A 21,522-nucleotide genomic window follows, 5' to 3' on the forward strand; every position below is an offset into this window, starting at 1 on the left:
CTAATGGACCCTCACTTGCCAGCATTCCCCATCCCATCTAGAAGGTTCTGGCCCAGTGTGCACCTGCCTGCCCATTAGCAGAGAGGCACTCGCTGGATGGGCCCAGCCTACGGCACATGTAAAGCAAGGAGCTGGCCCGGGCCTGGGAGGCCCCGAAGCCACGGGGGCCTGAGGCAGGGCCTAGGGTGGAGTAGGTTCCTGGTCCCTTGGAAGGAGGCTATGGTAGGAAAGGCGGCTGGGTGAGCAGCGAGACGGAGTGGTGGCCGAATGGGGACTCTGGAGGCTCTGCTGAGGAGAGAGCGGGAAGCCCCCAGCCTTGCCCCAGGTCCTCTGCGAAGGCCCGAGGGACACTGTGAGGAGGCCACACAGAGGGTGAGAATGAGTAGGACAGGCTGGACAGGATCCAAAGGGGTGGGGTGGGAGCCATCTCAAGACAGCCTGGACTCTCTGTGGGCGGGAACGAGGGACAGGCCTGGCCAGGGCTCTGCGGGGGCCGCGGGCAGGGGGCACTTACCGGTTATAGCCGCTCAGGGAGAAGGCGCCCTGCGGGGAGGCAGATGTGCTGCTCTTGAAGTAGTAGATGCATCGCTTGTGGATGATGACAAAGCGCAGGGGCCCTGAGGGCAGCATGGCAAGGGCAGAGGATGAGCCCTGAGGGGCTGCTGGGCAGACCCCACTGAGAAGCCATTCCCAGAGGCTCTGGGTGACTTAGGACAGACCTCCTGCCTTTGAACCCCACTAAACAGAAGGGCAGGGAGTTGGGCTAGCATGCTGCCCCATCGCAAGGAGTCCACTGTGGGGCCAAATGTAAGCAATCACGGGCAGGCTGACCAGCCCCAGAGCACCACCCCCAAGGCAGGCCTGGCCATGCCCAGGGCAGGGGGAGACCTTGACCACCTAGGCTGGCTCAAGGAAGCGCAAAGCCAGGGCCAGAGGTCATAGCATGGGGAGCTCATGCCCAGTCAGAGCGACAGGCAAGGCCCTGATGCTCTTTGGCCTTAACGTCTTTGACTGGGCATCTCCTAGACCTGGGGGCTCCCACTCTCTGCTAACCTGCTGTCCAGGGACCAGAGCCTTGGCCTCATGCAGCTCTGGAGGTCCAGCACCCAGCTGGGTCTTGGCACACAGGTGCATTGTGGACCTAGTGACTGACCAACTGACTGGACACCGACCACTGGACGGTGCAAGGCCAGACCTACCAGGCCACTGAAGGCCCCCAGCCCCTGGCTGCAGACGGAAGCTCCCCGCTGGTCAGCACTCTGCACCAAATGCCCAACCTATCTCCATTTTGCAGTAGCACCCCAAATCATCCCACAGTCCTGGGGAATGAGGAGGCTGACCTCAGGTCCCCCAGGGGGTACTGGCCACCATGCAGGGAAGGAAAACTCTGGAGGGCCATGTCTGAGCAGAGGCTCAAGAGAGACAGGCTGCTTGCCCACAGAGGTCCAACAAGGCAGTGGGGCCACAGGGCTGGGGTTCAGCCCCATCCCCATATCCTCCCATCACGCTCCCTGCCACCCAGAGGACTCACATCTGAGCAACTGCAGCTGGGTGCCACCCTTCTTGTGCAGGTAGCCAGCCTTGGCCACGCCCCCGGGCATGGTTAGCAAGTTCTGGGCACCAATGGCCTTCATCGGGACAGGCCAGTGCATCTCTTCGGCCGCCATGAAGCTGCAAAAAAAGGGGAAGGAGACACTTCTCAGCCAGGGCTGGGGGTCAGAAGATGGCTTAGGTTGGAGCATGCAGTAGGAGACACCGCTGAGATCCTGGAGACAGCATAAAGGGTCGAGGCAGCAAGGGGTGAGGAACCTTCGGAAGGCCCCCGGCTTCCAGGTGGGACCCCAGGGAAAGAAAGGGCCACCTGGTCCACTTGGTCAGCCCCTGGTCTATCTGGACACACACCTGAGCCCCAGGGACCCTGAGAATGGAGTGTGTTCCTTCACACACCTGCTGAACTCATGGCCCAGTGGGGGCTAGGGGACAGCAGTGAGTGAATTCAAGAAACCATTGGCCCAGGTAAGTCAGGCCTGAGGCCATAACCACCCCGAGTCTGCATGCCAGGTGAGCCTATGATGGAGCCTGCCAGGGAGGGCTTCCAGGGGGAGGTGACTAGGATCACAACCTAATGGATTTAAAGAGGTACAGGGGCTGGGACAGGCCGTGGGCATCCTCTCCATCATCTCTGACCCCTAGCAGGGAAGGGGTGACATGGCCCCCAAGTGCCCCACCCTCCACTCCTGCCTGCCCTTAGCCAGCTTCTGTCCATCCCTTTCTTAAGGGCCTGAGACCAGGAAGCAGGAAAGCGGGTAGCCCTGAGTCCCTAGTTCCCACCCTGGCTCGGCTCTCTGGGGGAGCCCTAGGCCATAGTTGTTGGAGCTGTAAAATGGGAGCACAGGGTGGACACAGCCTGGCACACAGCACATGCTTGTCGGCAGTGGCCACGGTGACCGTCGGTGGGTTGACTGGTGTCCGCTCTGTCTCCCCATCACCAGCCTTGCTCAGCCTCCTGCTCATCCTAGCGGTTCTCCCTGAAACATGCCAGGCTGTTTCACACTCTGGCCTCTGCCTGGAATGACTGACCACTCCCCACTTCTCACAGGAAGAACTCCTATTCATCCTTCAAGACCCAGGTTCAGAGTCCCCTCTTCTGTGAGGCATCTGAATGCCCAGTCATATTCAGGAATCCCCCCCACCCCCGCACTGTTTCGCCTGTGCCTGCCCCCACTGAACCTGGTGCCTGCTCCTTCCTGGGGCCCCAGTGGACTTGGTGTCAACCGGATGTGTGGTCAGCGTCCCACTGAGTCACCAGTGTTGCAGCCCGGGTCAGACCCAGAGGCCCTGTCCACTGGGGCTCCTGCCACTAAAGGCCCCATTCCCAAAAACACACACAAAGCAAGCCACTCGGCTGCTGGCAAGCCAGCATCCTCCGCCAAATGTTCACCTTCTCCAGGCCACAGGGACCTGGCTGCTCCCTGGCCTCCGCCCGGCGCACTCAGGCTGCCACCCTCCGGCTCCGTGCGCACAAGACCATCCCCGGGGCCCGGGCCTCCACCCACAGCCGGGGCTCGGAACAAAGGCTCGGCCCCGGCGCCCCAAGCCTGCTGCCCGGGACGGAGCCCCGCCCGGCCCACGCCTGCCTTTGTTCCCCCAGGAAGCGGGACTCGCGCTCCGGGCTCGGTACTCACGGCGTCCACGCGGCGGCCCGCCGCCCCTGCGCGCAGCGACACGGCTCCGGGCCGCGCCCCCCCGCGCCCGCCTCCCGCCCGCCCCAGCCGGGCCGCCCGCGCCCCGCGCCCGCCATGCCGCGCGCCCCGCCGCCGCCGCGCCCCCCGCCCCGGCGGTCGGCTCCTCCCCTCGCGGGCGGGGCGGGAGCGGCAGGTGGGGACCTGGCGCTCCGCCAGCCGCCCCGCGGACCCCCGCGCGGGGCCTCAGTTTCCCCAGCGGCTCCTGGAAGACAGCGGCGCGGGGCCCGGGGCGCGACGCGGATGTCTGAAGTGCGGCCCAGAAACCAGAAGCCAGCATGCCCCGAGCCCGCCAGGCCCCCCGGCTGGCTAGCGCCCTTGGGAGAGGGGCTTGTCTTCCCTGAGCCTCAGTCTGCGCCTCTGCAAATGGGGGTGAGGGGCGCCCGGCCTCCCAGGGTTGCGGCCGGGGTGAAGCGGGTCTGGCTGGCAGGCACTGGGGCTCCGGGTGGGTCTGTGGGTCCTCCCGCCCCTTCTCAGGCAGGTTGCTTCACCCATCTGTCGCCACGGGTCTCCACCCCCCCTCCCCCCGGATTCCCTGCAGGAGCCAGAAGTCCAGTCCTTGGCAGCTCCCACCTGCTTGGGTAGATGTGGGCTCTTCTCCTAGGACACCCCCAGGCTGGCCAAAGGCGAGTGATGGCCTTGCGGGCCCGGCAAGCATTCTGCCCCCTCTACCTCCCACCTGCATACAGGCAGCTCAGGTGAGATGGGCCATCTGAGGCAGAGGGTAGCTCTAAGAGCTTGGGCCCTGCTCCCACCCAGCTGGACATAGACCCATTCCCTGGTTTCCTGCCTCCATGTCAGGCTGGCTCTGGGTGCCCTCTCCTGCTGCAGCAGGAGGCTCTGTCCCACCTGTGTATCTCTGTTCCCAGTGCCCTTACCAGTCCCTCCCCTGGCAACGCACTCAGCCCTCTGGGCCAACCACCTCCTCCTACTCCTCCCAGCCACCCTGCCTGTCCTCCTCCCAACCACCTCTGGGTAGCAACCCACCACCCCTTGTCTCAGTTCCCTCCCCTGCTTCCATTCTCTCCCCCCATCACCTCCACTCAGCACGTTCTCCCCCACCCACACATGCCATTCCCATCACCACTGTTCCAGATCTCCAGGGCCTCATCATGCACACTTGGCCTTTCCAGACCCAGCCCCCATGGATCTTTCTCAGGGGCTCTCCTCCTGCCCTCCACCTCCATGCACTTGTGCCATCCAGACCCCGTGGCTCCTGAATCCAAGACCCAAAATCACCAAGCACCACCTCCAGGCTACAGTCCACAGTTTCCACTGCCTGCAGTTGCAATCAAACTAACTCAGCCCTCAAGAGTTGGTGCAAATGAACACCAATTCATCATTAACTCCTCCAGAAACAGAAGAGGAAGGAACTCACTGGATAAGGCCAGCATTACCCTGATACCAAAACCAAAGACAACACAAGAAAACTACAGACCAATAACCCTTATGATTGTAGATGTCAAAATCCTCACCAAGGGGCAACTGGGTGGCTCAGCCAGTTAAGTGTCAGGCTTGATTTCAGCTCAAGTCATGATCTCAGGGTTGTGAGATTGAGCCCCATGTCAGGCTCCGTGCTGGGCACGGAGCCTGCTTAAGATTCTCTCTCTCTCGGGCGCCTGGGTGGCTCAGTTGGTTGGGCGGCTGCCTTCGGCTCAGGTCATGATCCTGGAGTCCCGGGATCGAGTCCCGCATCGGGCTCCCTGCTCGGCGGGGAGCCTACTTCTCCCTCTGACCCTCTCCCCTCTCATGTGCTCTCTCATTCTCTCTCTCTCAAATAAATAAATAAAAAATCTTTAAAAAAAAAAAAAAAGATTCTCTCTCTCTCTCTCTCTGCCCCTCCCCCTTCTTTTCCTCCCCCCTCTAAAAAAATGCTCACCAAAATACTAGCAAATTGATTTCAGCACCATGTAAAAAGGATTCTACACCATGCTAAGTGCAATATATCCCAGGAATACAAGGGTAACACTTAAAATTCAATGATTATACTACATCATATCAATAATAAAAAAAAGGCAGAAACCACACAATTATCTCAAAAGACACAGAAAAAGCATTTGACAAAATCTGACAATCTTTCATGATAGGAACAACACTCAACAAACTAGGAACAGGAGAAAACTTCCTCAACAAGGTAAGCGGTGTTTATGAAAAACCCACAGCCAACATCACCCTCGCTGGTAAAAGACTAAAAGCTCTCCCCTAAGAGCAGGGACAAGGGAAAGATGTTTGCTCTTTCTGCTTCTCTTCAACCTGTACCAGACCTGCTAGTCAGTACAATTAGGCAAGAAGAAGAAATAAAAGGTATCCAGATTGGAAATGAAGAAGTAAAACTATTCACAACTTAGGTGGTTACATATACAAAAAATACCAGGGAACCCACTTAAAAAGTGACTGGAACTAATAAACGAGCTAGCAGGATAAAAGATCAACAGACAAAAAACAGTCATACTTCTACATACTAGTAGTGAACAATCCAAAAATGAAATGAGAGTTAGCTCAAGTGTCCCCTCTTTCAGGTGGTGTTCCCTGACCTATAGGGGGTCCTATGTCCCTCCTCGGGGCTTACACAGCCTTCCCTCCATGTAACACTGACCACACTAGCTTGTCACTGTCCCCCATTCTCACCAGCTCAGGCCCAGCACCCAGGGAGCCCCAAAGGAGGCACAGAATGTTGACCCTAGTGGGTGGTAGGGACGCACTTGCCTGGAAGGCACAGAATGCCAAAATATAGCCCCCACCCTGGCATACTGCATCCTCGCCAATCTGTAAGGAGCCCTGGCGTGTGTGTTGGGGCAGGGGCAGCTGCTGTGAGGATGGATGGAACCCACCACTTCTCGCTCTGCACCTGGGGGAAACCGGAGGGGAGGAGTTAGGGCAATTTATAGACCCCCTCTGGCTCAGCTCAGTGGCCAGGCCGGTGGAGGCCTGTGAGAGCCTCGCTCTTGCCTGACCACAGTCTCTCCGTGGGCAGGATTAAGGGCTCTTAGGCGGCCAGCCTGACCTTGGGTGGGGAGGGTGGGTGGTGACGGAGTTAGGTTGTGCTCACCTTCACCTCCCCTAGGAATGTCCTCACTTCAGGGACAGATGCCAACATTCCCAGCTCCTCTCCAGAGGACAGACCATCTGAGGAGAAACCCATCCTGTTGCCCCCAAAGCCTCCCGCCCCACCCGGCTCTGCCCTACCAGTGGGTGAGCTGGGTTGGCACCTGACCAAGAGCTGAGTGCCAGGCCAGGCTGGAACAGAAAAGGGAAGGAAATGGTGGCTGAGGGTAGAGGTGGTGACGGGCCGTTGTGGCCGAGGTGACCACACAGCTTTTGGGGACTTTCAGTCCAGCTCAAAGACTCCAGCTCCACTGGGAAAATTGAGGAGAGTCCCTAAGAAACACCCACACTCCCGGCCAGCCTGGCCTCCGTGGCCACCTCCCTCTACGCTCCTGGTATCGCCCAGCACCCTGATGGTAAAACTCCACTCACTCATCCCGTGGGCTCATCAGCAGGAAGCTTCAGTCCCTTCTTCTGCAGAGGCAGACACAGCAGTGGGGGCCCCTTCCTGTGCTGCTGGGGGGGGGGGTGCCTGCTGAGCCCCCCTGGCGGGGAGCTGTCAAGAAGAGTGCTGGAGGCCTGGGTTCAAACACCCCCAGGCTTGTCCTCCACTGAGCCTCTGCTTCCTCTCATTTCAGGTGGGCGCAGAGTCCCGTCTTCACAGTGCCCCAACACCGCTCAGGGCATCTACCCCTCCAGAGGAGGGTCCCGAGGCCACCCAGGGAGCTGGCCACAGGGGCAGCACCAGCTTGCTGCGCTGGGAGCGGGTCCGTTCCCTGCAGCTCAGAGGAGCTGTCTGGGGCAGGGTTCCGAAGACACAAAGGTCGGCGTTCAGATGGCCGGCACAGTGGCGACTGCGGGGCTCCATGAGCCCTTCCAGGAGGCGTGTGATCTTCGTGTGCACGACGTGCGCTAGGGAAGGCGGGCCCCTCAGGCACGCTCTCTGGTCTCTGCTCCTGCGCTCGCCCCTGACCTTCTCTTAAAGTTGAGATTAGTCCGGGTGACCGGAGGCCTGAGATGCAGGGATGGGGGCAGAGCCGACGGGTGAACACCGCCCTGGCCCGCAGAGACAGGCCTCGTCGAGTTCCACGAAGCACAGGCTCAGTGGGTCCCACCCGCCCGTGCGGCTGTGAGCCCCAGAGGTGTGTGGTCATCCCCTGCACCGGCCCGCGTGGGAGCCGAGGCTCCACACCCCCAGGCGGTGTCTCGGGCAGTGTGCTCAGACGGGCGGTGCGTGTGAACAGCATGGCTCTGTGCAGATTACAGTGTGCGCATCAGTGTGTGTGCACGCGCGTGCACGAGGGCCGAGCAGGGGCCCTGGAGGCCGAGCTCCCGTGGCTCTCCTCTTTCACACCTGCAGTCACAGCCCTGGCTGCGGTGAGGGAGCCGGCGCCTCACGTGACCACAGTCAGGGGTTCCTGTCAGTGGTGACCAGACCGGTCCCGGAACTGCAGGACCGTGGGGCCGGGGGTCCCTGAACGCACTCATTCACACGCACACCCACACGCAGACACACTCACACGCACACATACACACACGTACACACGCAGACACACGCATTCACTCACACACTCATTCTTAGACATACACTCATTCTCACTCTCAAGCACACTATATACTCATACACATATTTATGGACTCACACTGGTACATACTCATTCACTCCCTTGTAAGTAGATGCACACACACACCTCCAGAGGCTAACAAGACCCTCTGTGGGTGCCCCCAGACCCTGGGCTGGCAGCCCGAGCATAGGTCCGAGTCATCATCACCACCCTCCAGCCCTGCATGGGCCCAGAGCCAAGTTGCACCTGCCAGCTCCTTAGGTCCCACAGGCCCGGTGCTTTACTCCCATTTTACAGACTAGAACAGTGAGGCTGGGAGAAGGGCACTGGGCACTCACCATGGGCCAGGCTCTGTGCTTCTCAGGGATCACCCCATGTCATCACCCCAATACCCCCTGACGTGCGAGCCAGCAGAATTGCCACGCCACTGATGAAGACATCGAGGGTCTGAGAGGCTGAGAAACTTGCCCAAAGTTACACAGCCAGTAAACACGGCGGGGGGGGGGGGAGGCGGGATGGGACGCCAGGGGCAGCCACTCCCCGCCTGGCTCCCGGAACGCACTAGGTGGCGGTGGGCATACACAGCCCATCTGTTCTCCACCTTTTCAGTCCCCCCTCCCCCCAGCTTCCTCTTCCCAGAATCTTTCTCCATAAGAGAATCAAAACCAAAATCTCCTACAGAGGCCGGAGGGAAGGGGCATGACCTGGGCTTCCCGAGGAGAGCCCCCCCCCACCCGGCCCCTCAGCTCTGCGCCGGACCCCCAAGCATGCTTCCCCCGGGGCACACACACTCACTCAATGTGTGCGCGCACAGGACCCAAACGGCAAGGCCACCCGGCAGCATATATGGTGGGAAGGCGCACCCCAACCCGGGCCCCCACCTCCCTGCCAGCTGCAGGCTGAGCAGCACATGATGGGGGGCAGTGCGGCCCCCGCTGTGCCTCCCGGCTCTCGGGACTCTCCTCACAGCCTGTCAACTCTGGAGTCCAGAGCTCAGCCTCCCCAGGCAATCCTGCAAACACGGGGCCAGCACCACCTCCCAAGCCCCGAGTCCCTGGGCAGCCCCACTGACCTGAAGGCAGTGACCCGGCACATGGCTCTGCTCCTGTCTGTGGACGGGCTAGGGGCAGGTGTCCTGAGGCCCTGGGAGGCCATGTGACTCAGGGGTCACAGGGCAGATCCACAGCCTCCCTCCCCCAGGCAGGGGAGGCCTGATGCCCCGGCATGTCTGAGCGCTGCTCAGGCCCACAACTCCCTCCTGCTGACAGCCGCCTGCTCCATCTGGGGCCTGGGGCCACCAGGGCTTCCTCCCCACCCGACACTTCCTGTTGCCAGTCCTTGGGCAGCCCCGGCTAGCCAGCACTTCCTGCTTTCTACCCTCCAATGTCCTGAGGCCCAGCTTGAGACCCAGGGCTGTACCGTTCGTCAGCGCCGTTAGGCCTGCGGAGTTTTAGCCGACCCCTCCTCCCAGCCCATGCTGTGGTCAGAGACCACAGCTCTCCAGGCCCCAAGGCAGGGCCAGCTTCGTCCCCTGGGAGGAAGCTCCCTGCTCATCCCCCGCCACACACACTCCCATTGCCTCCTCGGCAGACTCAGCTTCTCTCCAGCAAACCACAGAAGCCCCTTCACAGCCCTGGGTGTCAGACTCTGTCTCCTTGGCCCCAGAGACCGCCTCCCCGACCAAGAAGCCGGCGCTTACACCCCATGCAGGGAGCTCACTACCTCCACCTCTCGGCCTTTTGACACCAACGCACCAAGGAACCAGGTTCCCGGCCTGGGCCTGGGCATATCCCTTGCCCTGCCAGGCACAGCCCGGGCGGTGCGTGTGAACAGCATGGCTGTTCTCCCACTCGCCTGCCAGGCACAGCCTCTGTGCAGGGCTGGGCTCACACACCTCTAGCGATCACCTCTCTGTTGGTGCTGCCAAAGCCAAGCCCTGCCCCAGGTCCCACTCGGGCCCCTCCCAGGCCTACGCTGCCCCACCAAGGCGGGCTTCCTCCCCTGTCCAGACCCACAGCCAAGAATTTGGGGAGCAGGGATGCAAGCCTGGGCTGTTTAGTGCTGAGCCTCCACACCCCCTGCCTCTCCTCTCCTGAGCTTGGGTCCCAGAGAGGACAGGAGGCCAAAGAAAGGAGCACTCTGGGATGACCCCCACAGCAGGTTTGTGGGTTAGAGAGGCCACAGACCACGGGGTCCCTGGGAGTTGCTAACTGTCTTGTCCAGCAAGTTTCCTGGGGCATGCCCCCAACAATCGACCACACTGGCACCTAGCCATCCCACATACTTGTCGTTGGGGCACTGGAGGAGGGCAGCTCCCGGGCTGGGGGGGCCTCCGTCTCCCACTTTGTCCACAGCCCCAGACCTCTGCCAAGGCCCTCATGCCACCTGGGGGCCTGTCTGGGGTCACAGACCTCGTGCTGTGTGTTGGAGGGTGGGGAGCTGAGGCTTTGTGTGTGAGCTCCCCCCAGGCTGGGCACGCCCCCCCCCCCACGGCCTCCCCTGAGCCAGCCTCAGCGCCCCCTTGTGGCTGAGGGCAGACTGGGCTTTTGGCAGAGACCGGGCCACAACAGTGGCTTAGAGGCGGGCTTCTTCCCCTGCTTCCCCTTTGCAGCCTGCCCAGGGTGGATAGAGGACCCCAGAGCAAGACACACTGGACACTCAGCCTACCTCCATCCTGTGCCAGCTGTGTGGCCCCAACCTACTTAGCCCCTCTGAGCCTCAGTTTCTTCATCTGTGCAATGGGTGCTGAGGGTTGAGATAAAGTAGCAGGTGAGGAGCCCCTGGGCCATGATCCAGCTGGGACAAGCCAGGGGGGCAGTTCTGGGCTGTGGTGGGGGCCTCGGCCTCAAAGGGCTCTGGGGTGGAGAGAACGTGGCAGGCCCAGCAAGCACTAGATCAGGGGAGGCCTCCAGAGGAGGGGGCCGGGTCTGACAGAGGAGGCGAAGTTTGCTGGGAGGGGCTGGAGTGAGGAAGTCAAAGACAGGACAGGGGCTCAGGGCAACATCCCAGGGTGGGCAGAAATCCAGGGGCAACAAGGTGGCTGAGGCCCAGGGAGACTGGGGGCCAGGCGTGGGGGTGAGAACCACAGGGACAAGAACCGGGAGCCTGCCAGCTCTCCCTGGGATGTACCGCCCCTCACTGGACAGAAGGAGGGATGGACGGGGAGGCCTGAGGTCAAGGCAGCAGCCGGAGTGTCCCCATGGGGGTCAGACCCACATTGGCCCCTTCTCCAGCCTTAGTTTCCCTATGGGAGGCTGAGGTCAGGAGTCCCAGGCTGCTCCATGACCTCTGCAGGCTCCCCTTCCCTGGGCCTCAGTTTCTCCATGTGCCCTCCTACCTCCTGAGGCAGCACTTAACCCTTGCAGCTAATCCACACTGCCATCCATATTCCTGAAAACAGAGCACCCTCCAATAATGGCAGCTCCATGACCTTTTACGGTGTGTAGAAACAGCCACGGAAATGATCCCACACCAGCATCCGAGCAGCAACACGCGTGAGGCTGGGGCAGGGCTGGGGTCCCCGCATCGGGCGGCTCTGGTCTTCTACCCCACCCTCCCCAAGTTGCAGGTCCTCCCCCCACCCTAAGGGCTGGCCCCTCAAAGTGCCAGGCATGGGGACCCCTCTGCCTCGCCAGTCGTAGGGCACTTACCACGGTGGGTGGGAGCCAGCCAGCAGGGCCAGGCAGGGCCAAGGGTCAGCCTGAAAAAAAAAAGAGAGAGGGAGAGCTTTCACTCCGGGTTCCCAGGGTCCTCAGTCTGCTCAGGAGCAAGCTCAACGCCCAGCACAATGCCACCTCCGTAGCTGGGCGCAGAGTCAGCCTGAGCTCTGTGTTCACAGCTGTGAAGCTGGTCTTAGCTTCACCCGCACTGCTCACGAGGACACTGCCATAGCACCAGCCAACGGAGCAAATCCGAGCTGGCCAGAGAATGGAGGTGTGAGGAATGGGACCACGTCCCTGGGAACTCCAGCCCCGGCTCTCCCGTGGGCACCCTGGGCTCCCGTGCCCAACCCGGTGCCTGCCTGCCTGTCTTCAACCTGCAGGGCAGCTCAGGCACTGAAGGTGCCAAGGAGGGCCTCCTGGGCTCGGAGTAGGCCCTGGGCCCAGGGAAGGGTGGCTGGTGCCCATATTGGGAAAAACCTCAAGCTCTCAAAATAAGATGCTTCATATCAGCCCCTCCTGCAGTGCCTGGGTCTGCCCAGAGCCAGCCCTAAGGCCCCCAGCCACAAACCCCCTCCTCTCTCTGGCCTCACTCTTCTCTCCATACTTGGGCCTGGAAGCTGCCTTCCAGAGCAAGGCAGCCAGGATGCTACTGGGCGGAGGGTGTGGGTGGTCTAGAGGGTAGAGCCCTGCCCGGGGTCACCCAGTGTCATGGGCTACATGGGGGTCCCCAAAGAGATACGTCTAAGTCTTAGCCCCCAGGAACTATGAATGTGACCTTATTTGGAAAAGGGACTTTTGCATATGTTGTTAAGGATCTCATCCTGGATTAGCCAGATGGGCCCTAAATCCAATGGCAAGTGTCCTTATAAGAAGAGCAGATAGAGAAGATCATATGAAGACAGGGGCGCAGGGCGCCTGGGTGGCTCAGTTGGTTAAGCAACTGCCTTCGGCTCAGGTCATGATCCTGGAGTCCCGGGATCGAGTCCCACATCGGACTTCCTGCTCGGCAGGGAGTCTGCTTCGTCCTCTGACCCTATCCCCTCTCAGGTGTTCTCTCTCTCATTCTCTCTCTCTCAAATAAATAAATAAAATCTTAAAAAAAAAAAAAAAAAAGACAGGGGCGCAGACTGAGGTGAGGTGGACATAAACTACAGACGCCGTGGATTTCTGCAGCCACCAGAAGCTGGAAAAGGCAAGGAAGAAAGGGCCCTCCTCCAGAGCCTCGGGAGGGAGCGTGGTCCTGCTGACACCTGGATTTGGGACTTTCGGCCTCCAGGACTCTGAGAGTAAATGTCTGTCGTTTGAAGCCCCCAGGGTTGGGGACTTTATTAGGGCAGCCTTGGGAAATTATTACACATGGGGACCCCCCGCCCCCGCAAAGTCCTTTCCCTGGACCAACTTCATTTGAAGTCCTGGGTGTGTCCTGCAGGGAGAGGCCAGTTCTGTGGACAGCACACACACCCCCACCGTGGGCATCCAGCTGGACGAAGCAAATCCAAGCTGGCCTCCTTGGCTGTGCCCAGCCTCCTGCAGGCCTGGCCCCCCACCCCCCACCCCTCCCAAGCACAGGACTGGATGCCACCTCCAGCTCACACCCACCAGACTTGCTGGGCCCACCTCCTGCCTCAGCCTCCTGCTCGAACCCATGCCCAGCCCTTCGTTGGTACATGTCCACCGTGAAGCAGAGGTCAGGCCAGTTCTCTGGCCAAGTATATGGGGTCTGGCCCCTGCTTCCTGCCCTGGGCCTTTGGCCTTTCATGCCCCATTCCCAGTACATGCAATCTCTTCCACTCGCAAACTAAATCCTCTCCAACAAACGCTCCTTCATCCTTTGAAAACAGAAGCATCTAGAACCTCACACCCTTCTCTGAAATCTCCACGACGATGGCATAACTTTATGCACTCACAGCGATATCCCCAGCACTCCGCATCGGCCCGGGTCCCACCGAGTCCCCAGAGCAGGTTGGTGCCTGGCCCATGGCGGGGCCCAACAAACGGATGGATGGACTGACGGGTTCAGAGTCATGTCTATACACAGGGCCATCCCCCTGACATGGTCTAACTAGCACATGCCTAGACCGTCCCTCAGAGCCGGCGTGAAGAACCGTGACTTAGAGCCAATCTGACCCTCGACGAGAGCTGATGTCTCGGGTGGCTGCAGCCAAGGCCCGTCCACGCCCAGGACCTCTCCTCGGGGAGATGAGCGGCCGGCCGGCAAGGAGCTGGTATTCAAGACTGCTACTTGCAAAACACAGAACAAGTCAACGCGTCGCGGCGGGCCAGTGTCCCTAGAAAGACAGCGGTGTGCTGGGGTCTAGAAGGCCCCCAGGGGTTTCTCAGGGCTACCCAGGATAGAGGCAGGAAGCAGCCCAGTCCCTGGTGTCCAAGGGCAAAGGAAATTAAGAGAAGGGCAGAAAGAGGCCCCCAGGCCCGGCTGCCCACATGGGGCCTGGGCTTCTGGGCCAAGCTGGGGAGGGGGGTGGGGTTTCTATTCTGGGGCACTTGGCCCCCAAGCCGTGTCCCCACAGAAGACTCACAAAGCCCACACACCCAGAGGCTTCCTCTCCCGGGCCAGGTGTCTGCCTCCAGCCCACATTCCCAGGCTGAGCAGCCTGCAGGGTAGGCGGTGCTGAGGGGCAGGCCGGGTCTGGGGGAAGCGCCAACCAGCATCGCCTCTGGCCGGAGCCACGCTCCAGCCTCAACCCACGAGCCAGCAGAGGCGGTTCAGGATTCACACTTCAGTTCATCACAACACAGACAAGTTTGCCCTCAAAAAATTCTCCAGAGCGCTGATGTGTGGACCCGGGCCCCCCGCCCCCCGAGTTCCTGGCCTGCCGCCCGTGGAGGCCGCCCGCCCCTCCCGCCAGCCTTGGCCCAGGGCGGCTACCCCCAAGACAGGCCCTCAGTCCTGCCCGCCCCAGGGGCCCCCCAGGAGAAGGCTGAACAGCGGAGACTTACAGGTGTCCTTGGGGACTCTGAGCAGTGGGGCTGACGGCTGTGGTGTGCGGTTGTCCCGGGGACCATCGGGCACGGCTGGTGGGCAGGGACACTGCAGGGGCACCTGGCCACTGGCGTTCTGCTACTCCGTGCACGGTCGTGCTGGAAAGGGGGGCGTTCTCTCCAACCGTCCTGCTCAGAGCTGGGCAACACCTTCCCACCCCACTGCGCTGGGTCTGGACCCTTGAGCTCTCCAGTCTCCTCACCCACCACCCACCCCGTTCCCAGCCACACTCCGGAGTGCTGGGAATGCCACCGAGGGTGCCTCTCGGCACACACGGGCCTGCAGCTACGCCGGCACCCCACCCAGCCCGCAGAGGACCCTGCCCTGGCCTTCATCTTCCCACCGGAGCGCCGGAGCGTGTCCCTCACCAGCAGGTCGCAAGGACATCCACTGCCTGTGTCCGTCTCCTGCACAGTGCCCAGCACCAAGCAGGCGCCGGGCCTCCGCGCAGGAACCGCGGCATCCCCAGCCCGATCCGCTGGATGCCCCCAGTCTCCACGGCATCCAGTTCCGGAGGCTCAGTCGCTGAATTAAACCATTCATCGTGTCCAAGTACCCCGACTTCTCCATCCCTGGGGGCCTCTGGCTACATGACAGATGCCCAGTACGGGGGCTTTGGCGCCCACCAAGCAGGGCCTGGACCCCTCCCCACGGGACCTCTTCCAGCCTGTGTGACCATCCCTGACGAGGCAGATGGGAGGCCAGACCGTGCGCCCTCCCACCCCAAGAACCTGCTGGGCCACACCCGGGGCAGATAAGGCTGCCCAGCACTGCTGCTGCTCTTCCAGGGGTCAGGCGAATGTGGCTGGCCAGGAGATCTGCTGAGCACCTTTGTCAGGAGACCCGGAAACAGAGAGACCATCTCCTCTGAGGTCAGGGACAAGCTGAGCTCTGACCAGACGAGGAACCAACAAGGAGAGCAAGACTTCCCCAAATCTAGCCTGCTCCACCTGTGGCCTTCCCGGGCCATGGTGCCCGCTGCTCAGGTCATGCCACGCTCACTGCCTCAGCACTCACTGAGCACCCACCCTGCGGGGCAGCAGAAGGCTCCAGAAGACGGTTCTGGTGCTGGGTGCTAGGCCAGCCTCCCTGGCCACACAGGGCCTGGTCCCACCCCCAAAAGAGGGCCTGGTTCCTGCCACCAGCCCCAGGCCAGCCTCCTTAGGAACAGGGCCTCCTGGGGATGCCTCTCCCACACGCACATCCCATGGGGACAGGCGCCCCACTTGCTGAGGCCAAGGCAGGGGGGTCATGAGGCTAGGATGCTTTCCTTCCTGTAGTCCCCTCTTGTTACAGAAGGCCAAGCCAACGGGCCAGGCCAGGGGCCTGGAATGTCCACCCAGCACCAGGGTGTCAGGTCCACAGCCCACTCGGTCCCCAGCCACTCAAGGGTAAACACTCCCCTGCTCTCCCCAGTGAGGAAGTGGAGGCTAAGCCGGCTTCAGCATGGCCACCCAGCCGGCACTGCCCATGGGACCCACCCACCCGGCCTGGCATTTCCTGCCCAGGCTAGCTCCACGGGGTCATAGGAGGAAGAGAAGCGGCCCCGAGCCTGTCTCAGGAAGGACCGTGGTTCCCACCTGGGCAAAACAACGCACCAGCCCAGAGGGCAACTGGAAGAGAGCCGGGGGCTCTGGGCGGCACCGGGCCTCTGGGCAGAAGGCTGCAGGACCCAGGGTGGGGCAGACCATGCAGGGTGCAGGTGCACACCAGCCTGTCCTTGTGGGCTCCGAGTCTGCTTGCTTTAAACTCACATCCAAGGCCCAGGGGGAGCCCAGTCAGGAGACATTTGGCCACAAGCTCCCACCCTAAGCCCTGCTCACCGCTGCCAGTTCCCGCAGCAGGAGGGTGTCTGGAGCTCACCCCGGGACGAGGTCTGGCAAGAAGCAGAGCCCGAGGCCTCAGAGTCTCCATGGGGAACGTGGGCTGTCCCAAGAGCTGGTGGGCTCAGCAGTGCAAGCAGGGCTGAGGCCAGGCGCTCTGTGCTAGGGCTGTGTGGACAGACAGGTCCACACTCCAGCAGAGGTTCAGACGAAGGCAGTTAGGTATTCCGGGAATACTATCTCTGTCGGAAAGGGGGGGGGCCATGGCCAAACTCCACTGGATAGCTAAGAAAACTGAGAGCAGGAAGGGCCAGAGGATCACCGTTGTCCACCACTGGGCTGGGCTGGGCAGGAGTCATGGGGGCCCAGTCTCTCCTGCACATAGCATTACCCCAACCCTCAAGTTCTCCTGGTATTGGGGCAGAGGGAGGCAGTCAGGGCACCACCTGCTGGCAAACACCGCACCCTTCACCCCAGGATCCAAGCTGGCCTCACCCTCCATCTGGGGCTCCCACTCTGCTGGGGAGGCAGCCACTTCTGACTCACATTCTTGTGACAACCATTCCACCCAGACATGGTGACACATCAACCAGCGTCCCGGGAGCAATCTTCCACATGAAGGAGTCAAGCAAGGAAATCACATGGAGGGCGTCATGGATAGAAAGCAACTTGTGCAAAGGGCCTGGGGTTGGGGTAGGAGGAGGCATGCACCTTCAGACAAGAGGAACAAAAGCAGGCTCATTCCAGAACTGCTTGTCAGGGCCACCTGCCCAGCTGAGTGTGGATGAGGTCTCAGACGTGCCCCTGGGGAGAGCTCCCAGGCCAGGGTCCCATTCAGGCTAGGCTCCAGTCCCAGCTTCACTTATTTGCACTGGGACATGGTACAAGTCACTTCACACCTTAAGCCTCACTTCCTCGTTCCCCAAATGGGTCGTCGCTAATGGCACCCTGAGGACCAAAGAAGCCGGCTCACAGGAACTCTAACACAGGTACTTGGCCCAGCGCTGGGTCTCAGGGCCTCTGATCGTAGAGGGCCCCCCTCAGCCCAGATCTCAGGATCAGGGCAAGGTGACAAGGGAACACAGTGGGGATACCAAGGCCATGAAGCTTATACTAGGGTGGGATGGGGGTAGAGGAGGTGGCCAGAGAGATCCAGCCCCTCTACATCTCGCAGGAGCCAGAGGTCAGCCATGATGGGCACACCGTATGGACACCTTCACCAAGGCATCTCGGGCTAGGCCACCAGGGACACAGCCGGGACGCCTACAGCGGTCAGCAGCCATCGGTCCCACTAGCCATCACCTCAGTATCTTCCCTGCCACACAGGAAACCATGGCACTCCTCGGCGCTTCACCCTTCAGCAGGTCAGGGTTCCTGGGTCAGGGCAAAGGACACCAGGGCCTGGGGGGCAGGAGGTGCAGCCCCCAGTCTGGATCCTCTAGCCGGAGTCTGACCATGGCGGGTCCCTGGAGCCCTCCCTCCCCAGGAGCCCCAGTTCACCATCTGTCCAATGGGGGTCTGGCCTCCCGCTCCCCCTGCCCCAGGCCAGAGCCCAGCACCGGGGGTCCACACACAAGTCCCTTCCCTCCCCCTGCTCATTTCAGCCTTTTAGAGGGAGGTCTTTCTTCTGTTTAATCCACTTGCTGTTACCCTTTTATCACCAACTGCTAAAGTTTTTAAGCTGTTTTCAAACCTTTTTTGTCTTTGACACTATTGATTAGTTTCGACTCTGAGTTTTTTATCTTACTGCATTGTCTTTCGGTTTTGGTCACATTTTACTCAGTAAATTGTAGGTTGGCCTTGGCGGGTATCACAGATGGGCCGGTCTCGCCTTCTCACTGGCTACCTCCTGGGGTCACCCACAGGCTGGGAGAGGGGGGCACCGTGGTGACAAAGCCGAGGGGGGTTCCCCCTCCGCCCCCCCGCAGCCACTCCCAGGCCTGGGCCTCTGGACAGAGAGAGCGAGGCAGGGACAGGCCCAGAAGGGAGGGAGCTGGAGAGAGGACACAGGAAGAGGCAAGACAGAGGGGCAAAAGAGGGAAGGAGGATCAGGCCAGCCCCTGGTAGAGGAACTGAGAGCAGCGCGTTCCTCCACTGCCTTGGGAACCCTGGGCCTGGGGGCTGGACAAGATGACTCACAGCTGCTGGCTCCTGTCCGCGCCCCTCAGTGCAGGCCCACGGGGGACCAGACTGTTCCCAGGCGCCCTCACACTGCCCCATTGTTCAGGGGCCCAGGGAGGAAAAGGTCTGGCGGGGGGCCCAGGTTGGCAGGGAAAGGGGCCCAGTCCCCTGCCTCCCCCGCCCCTCCCAATGCAATCTAGGTCCTCCGTCAGGGTGGTCCCCATCCAGCCATGCTGCTGTCCTCCGCACTGTCCCCTTTCCAAGGCCAGCAGTCCCGTGAGATCCTGCACTCAGGCCCACCCTCCCGTTTCCCCCCCCACCCCCCCACCCCCAGCCCTGAGCCGGGGTCCCAGCCACAGCAGAGGGGTGATTCTCAAAGGTGACTACAGCCAGGCTCAAGTTCAAGGTCCTTACCCAGCTGGTGCTCAGCCATGCTGCACACCTCATACACCCCTTCCCGACCTCCTCTCACCACCTCCACCTGACAAACTCCTGCCTGGTCTTCCGCCCCAGCTCAGATCACCCCAAGACACTCCCTGATGCCTCACAGTCAGGCAGGAGGTTCTCAGAGCCAGCAGGGCTGGAAAAGAGGGCCTCTCGTGGGAGCTCGCCCCACTGCTGCCTAGGGATCCTGGGCCAGGCCCTTCCTGAGGCGTGGAAGGCTCAGTCAGGCCCCCAGACCCGTAGGGGCCCATGGCCAGAGCGCTCCCGTCTGCACGCCTTCTCTACACCCTAGCCCCCTCCCAAGAGCCTTGGAAAGCTTCACAGACCCCCCAGGCCAAGTGCCTGCCTCGTCCTGCCCCTCTGGGCCCTCAAGGACAGAGCAGACGCTCCTCTAGCGCTCAGTCTGAGGCCCGCGGAGGCGGAGGCTTCTGCTAGTCGGCAGAGCCAGGAACCAAGCTCTTGCGCGCCGGCCCACAAGGCCTCCTCCTGGCGGAAAACCTGCCACGACGCTGGGGCAGCCTGCACTGAGGGGGAAGGGGATCCAGCTGGGGGGGTGCTACAGGAACACCCTCCCCTTCCCTGAGGAGACAGCCATGGGGTCACACCACTGTGGGCCAGAAAAGCCAGCCAAGACTGGGGTGGGGATGGGGCGCAGTCAGGGCCGCCAGGGCCCAGGGCTATCCCAGGCTTACCAGCTCGGCCTCTCCCGCAGCCCCAGGGCTCCCTCAGCAGGGGGTCACCGACTCCACCCGGGTCAGCGGACCCCTGTCCCCACCATGCACCCAGCCCTCCTGCAGGGCTGACGCCCCTTCCACCCACACTTCCCCACTGCCATGGCTGCAGGGGAACGGGTCTGTGGGAGGGTCTCCAGACCCGAATGAGCTTTGAAAATAGAAACCAACCCCTGCACAAGACCCTCCCACGCCCCGGGGCCTGACCTCTGCATGCCCTCTGCCTTCTCCAGGCCTCTCCGTTAGAGCTTCCACATCCGCACACCGTGCAGGACCCTTGGTCTGGCCCCTTCTGTCCCCTTCCTGCTCCCACCTCACAGAGGCCCCACCATGGATGCCCCCCACGGCACCTCCCGTGCCATTCCTGGGTGCTGCTCACTAGCAGGGCCAGGACCAGCAGGCCTCCGTGCAGGTCTCTGAGGGGTGCATGACTTAACACGGAGGCCATTGGCTTGGGCTTCCCAAGACCCAGCCCTGGAACAGTGCCCCCGTGGTCCCTGGCTGTCGGGAAGCTTGGCACAGGGCCTCCCAGATCCACTCAGGAGGGGTGTCTCTTTCTCAACCCTCTTCCTTCCCCAGCACCTTCCTGCCCCTCAGTGGGCACGGCTACCACTGACCACAGCATTGTACCCTCCGGTCACAGTCTCAGGAAAATGGGAAGACTGGTTTCAGAGAGTTCCCACCCCAGGTGGCAAACCTTCCGAGGCCAGGCGCCCAGGACCCCAGAACGGGTCAGTCCTCAGAGAGGGGCTCCACTCCTCGCTCCGTGTGGACCACTGGAGCTGAGGCCCAGGTGGGCAGCACCCGGGGCCTGCTCGCAGCCTGGGACTCTCCCTGTACCCCACCACCAAATCAGAGACAGACCCCTGCCAGAAAGACCGGGCATGACCCTCCTCTGGTAGCCCCAGCCCACGGTCTGGAACCAAACTGTGCGGGGCGGGGGGAGGTTATTCCAGAGTCTCCTGCCCCCATGGTCCACCCCCAAGTAGTTCGCTGTGGCAAGGGGCCGGCACCGGGGGCCCCAGCCCTGGCCCACGCCAGGCAGCAGAGTGTCGCGGTGAGGCCCCCCTTCCTTCCTGAGCGGGATTTCAGGATTTGAGAGAAGACAGGAGGCAGAGGGGAGGAGGGCTGTGTGGACCCCCAACACAGACGAGGTCCTGGGACAGGGTCGGGAGCAGGGTGGCAGAAGCTGTAGCCTGAGCCTCCAGCACCGAGCACCGTCAGCTCTGACAAGAGCTGGGTGGGTCAGGAGGAGGCCTTGGTGGCCTGATACCACCTGCGGGGGCCCTGAGGCCCCCTCCCAGCCAGGTCACTACCATGCAACCTGCTCAGCACCAGGCGGCCACCCTGCATTCCTGGAGGGTTTAGGCCCGACCGTGAGGGCAGCAGGAAGCCACTTGCCATCCTGGGCTGAGGGGCAGGACACACAGCCCCTCCATCCTCTGCCTGCCCAGTTGACCACTGACCTGCCCACCAGGGCCTGGCTCCCAGCACTGGGTCTGCCCCGCCATCAGGGGACCCAGGGAGTCAGCACAAACTGCTCCTCCCTCTCTGGCCCCAAACAGGAGAGGAAGCAGCCGGATCAGGGAGAGACGTTCTTCCGAAGACAAGGTAGGCGCTGAGTTTCCGGGCACACGTCCCTCTCGCTCTGACACAAGGCTGTCCTCCTCACACCTGTGTGCTCAGGGCTTCTGGGTCCTTCCTCACCGCCCTCCTGCTGACAGCACATCCAACCCTGGCGGGCCCCACCTTGGGGACTGGCTCCCTGTGACCCAAAGACCAGGTGCCCACAGTGGCCTGCAGCTCAGGGGAGCCCAGGCTGACCCCGGTCTTGGCCCTAACATAGGTCTCTAGGAAGGAACCGCCACACTTACGGTGGGGCCCAAGG

At 61.8% G+C, this 21,522-nt stretch overlaps 1 protein-coding gene across 4 annotated transcripts in view; it reads right to left on the minus strand.

Annotated features, from left to right (window-relative positions):
- SH3BP2 (SH3 domain binding protein 2) overlaps positions 1-21,522 on the minus strand; it is a 34,382-nt gene that overhangs the window by 8,147 nt on the left and 4,713 nt on the right. Inside the window, exons 2-4 of one of the 4 annotated variants that reach the window (XM_081812757.1) lie at positions 11,503-11,552; positions 1,532-1,671; positions 515-617 (exon numbers count right to left, since the gene is read on the minus strand). In XM_081812757.1, coding sequence (XP_081668883.1) covers positions 515-617; positions 1,532-1,667 — 239 coding nt within the window. In that variant the 5' untranslated portion in view covers positions 1,668-1,671; positions 11,503-11,552. Of the gene's footprint in view, positions 1-514; positions 618-1,531; positions 1,672-3,185; positions 3,264-8,924; positions 9,330-11,502; positions 11,553-21,522 lie in introns of those variants that run through there. The other 3 variants (XM_081812753.1, XM_081812755.1, XM_081812754.1) reach the window with 3 other exon arrangements.

This window comes from Leptonychotes weddellii, chromosome 2 (assembly GCF_054177405.1).
Source record: "Leptonychotes weddellii isolate Sample4059 chromosome 2, ASM5417740v2, whole genome shotgun sequence".
Taxonomy (NCBI): domain Eukaryota; kingdom Metazoa; phylum Chordata; class Mammalia; order Carnivora; family Phocidae; genus Leptonychotes; species Leptonychotes weddellii.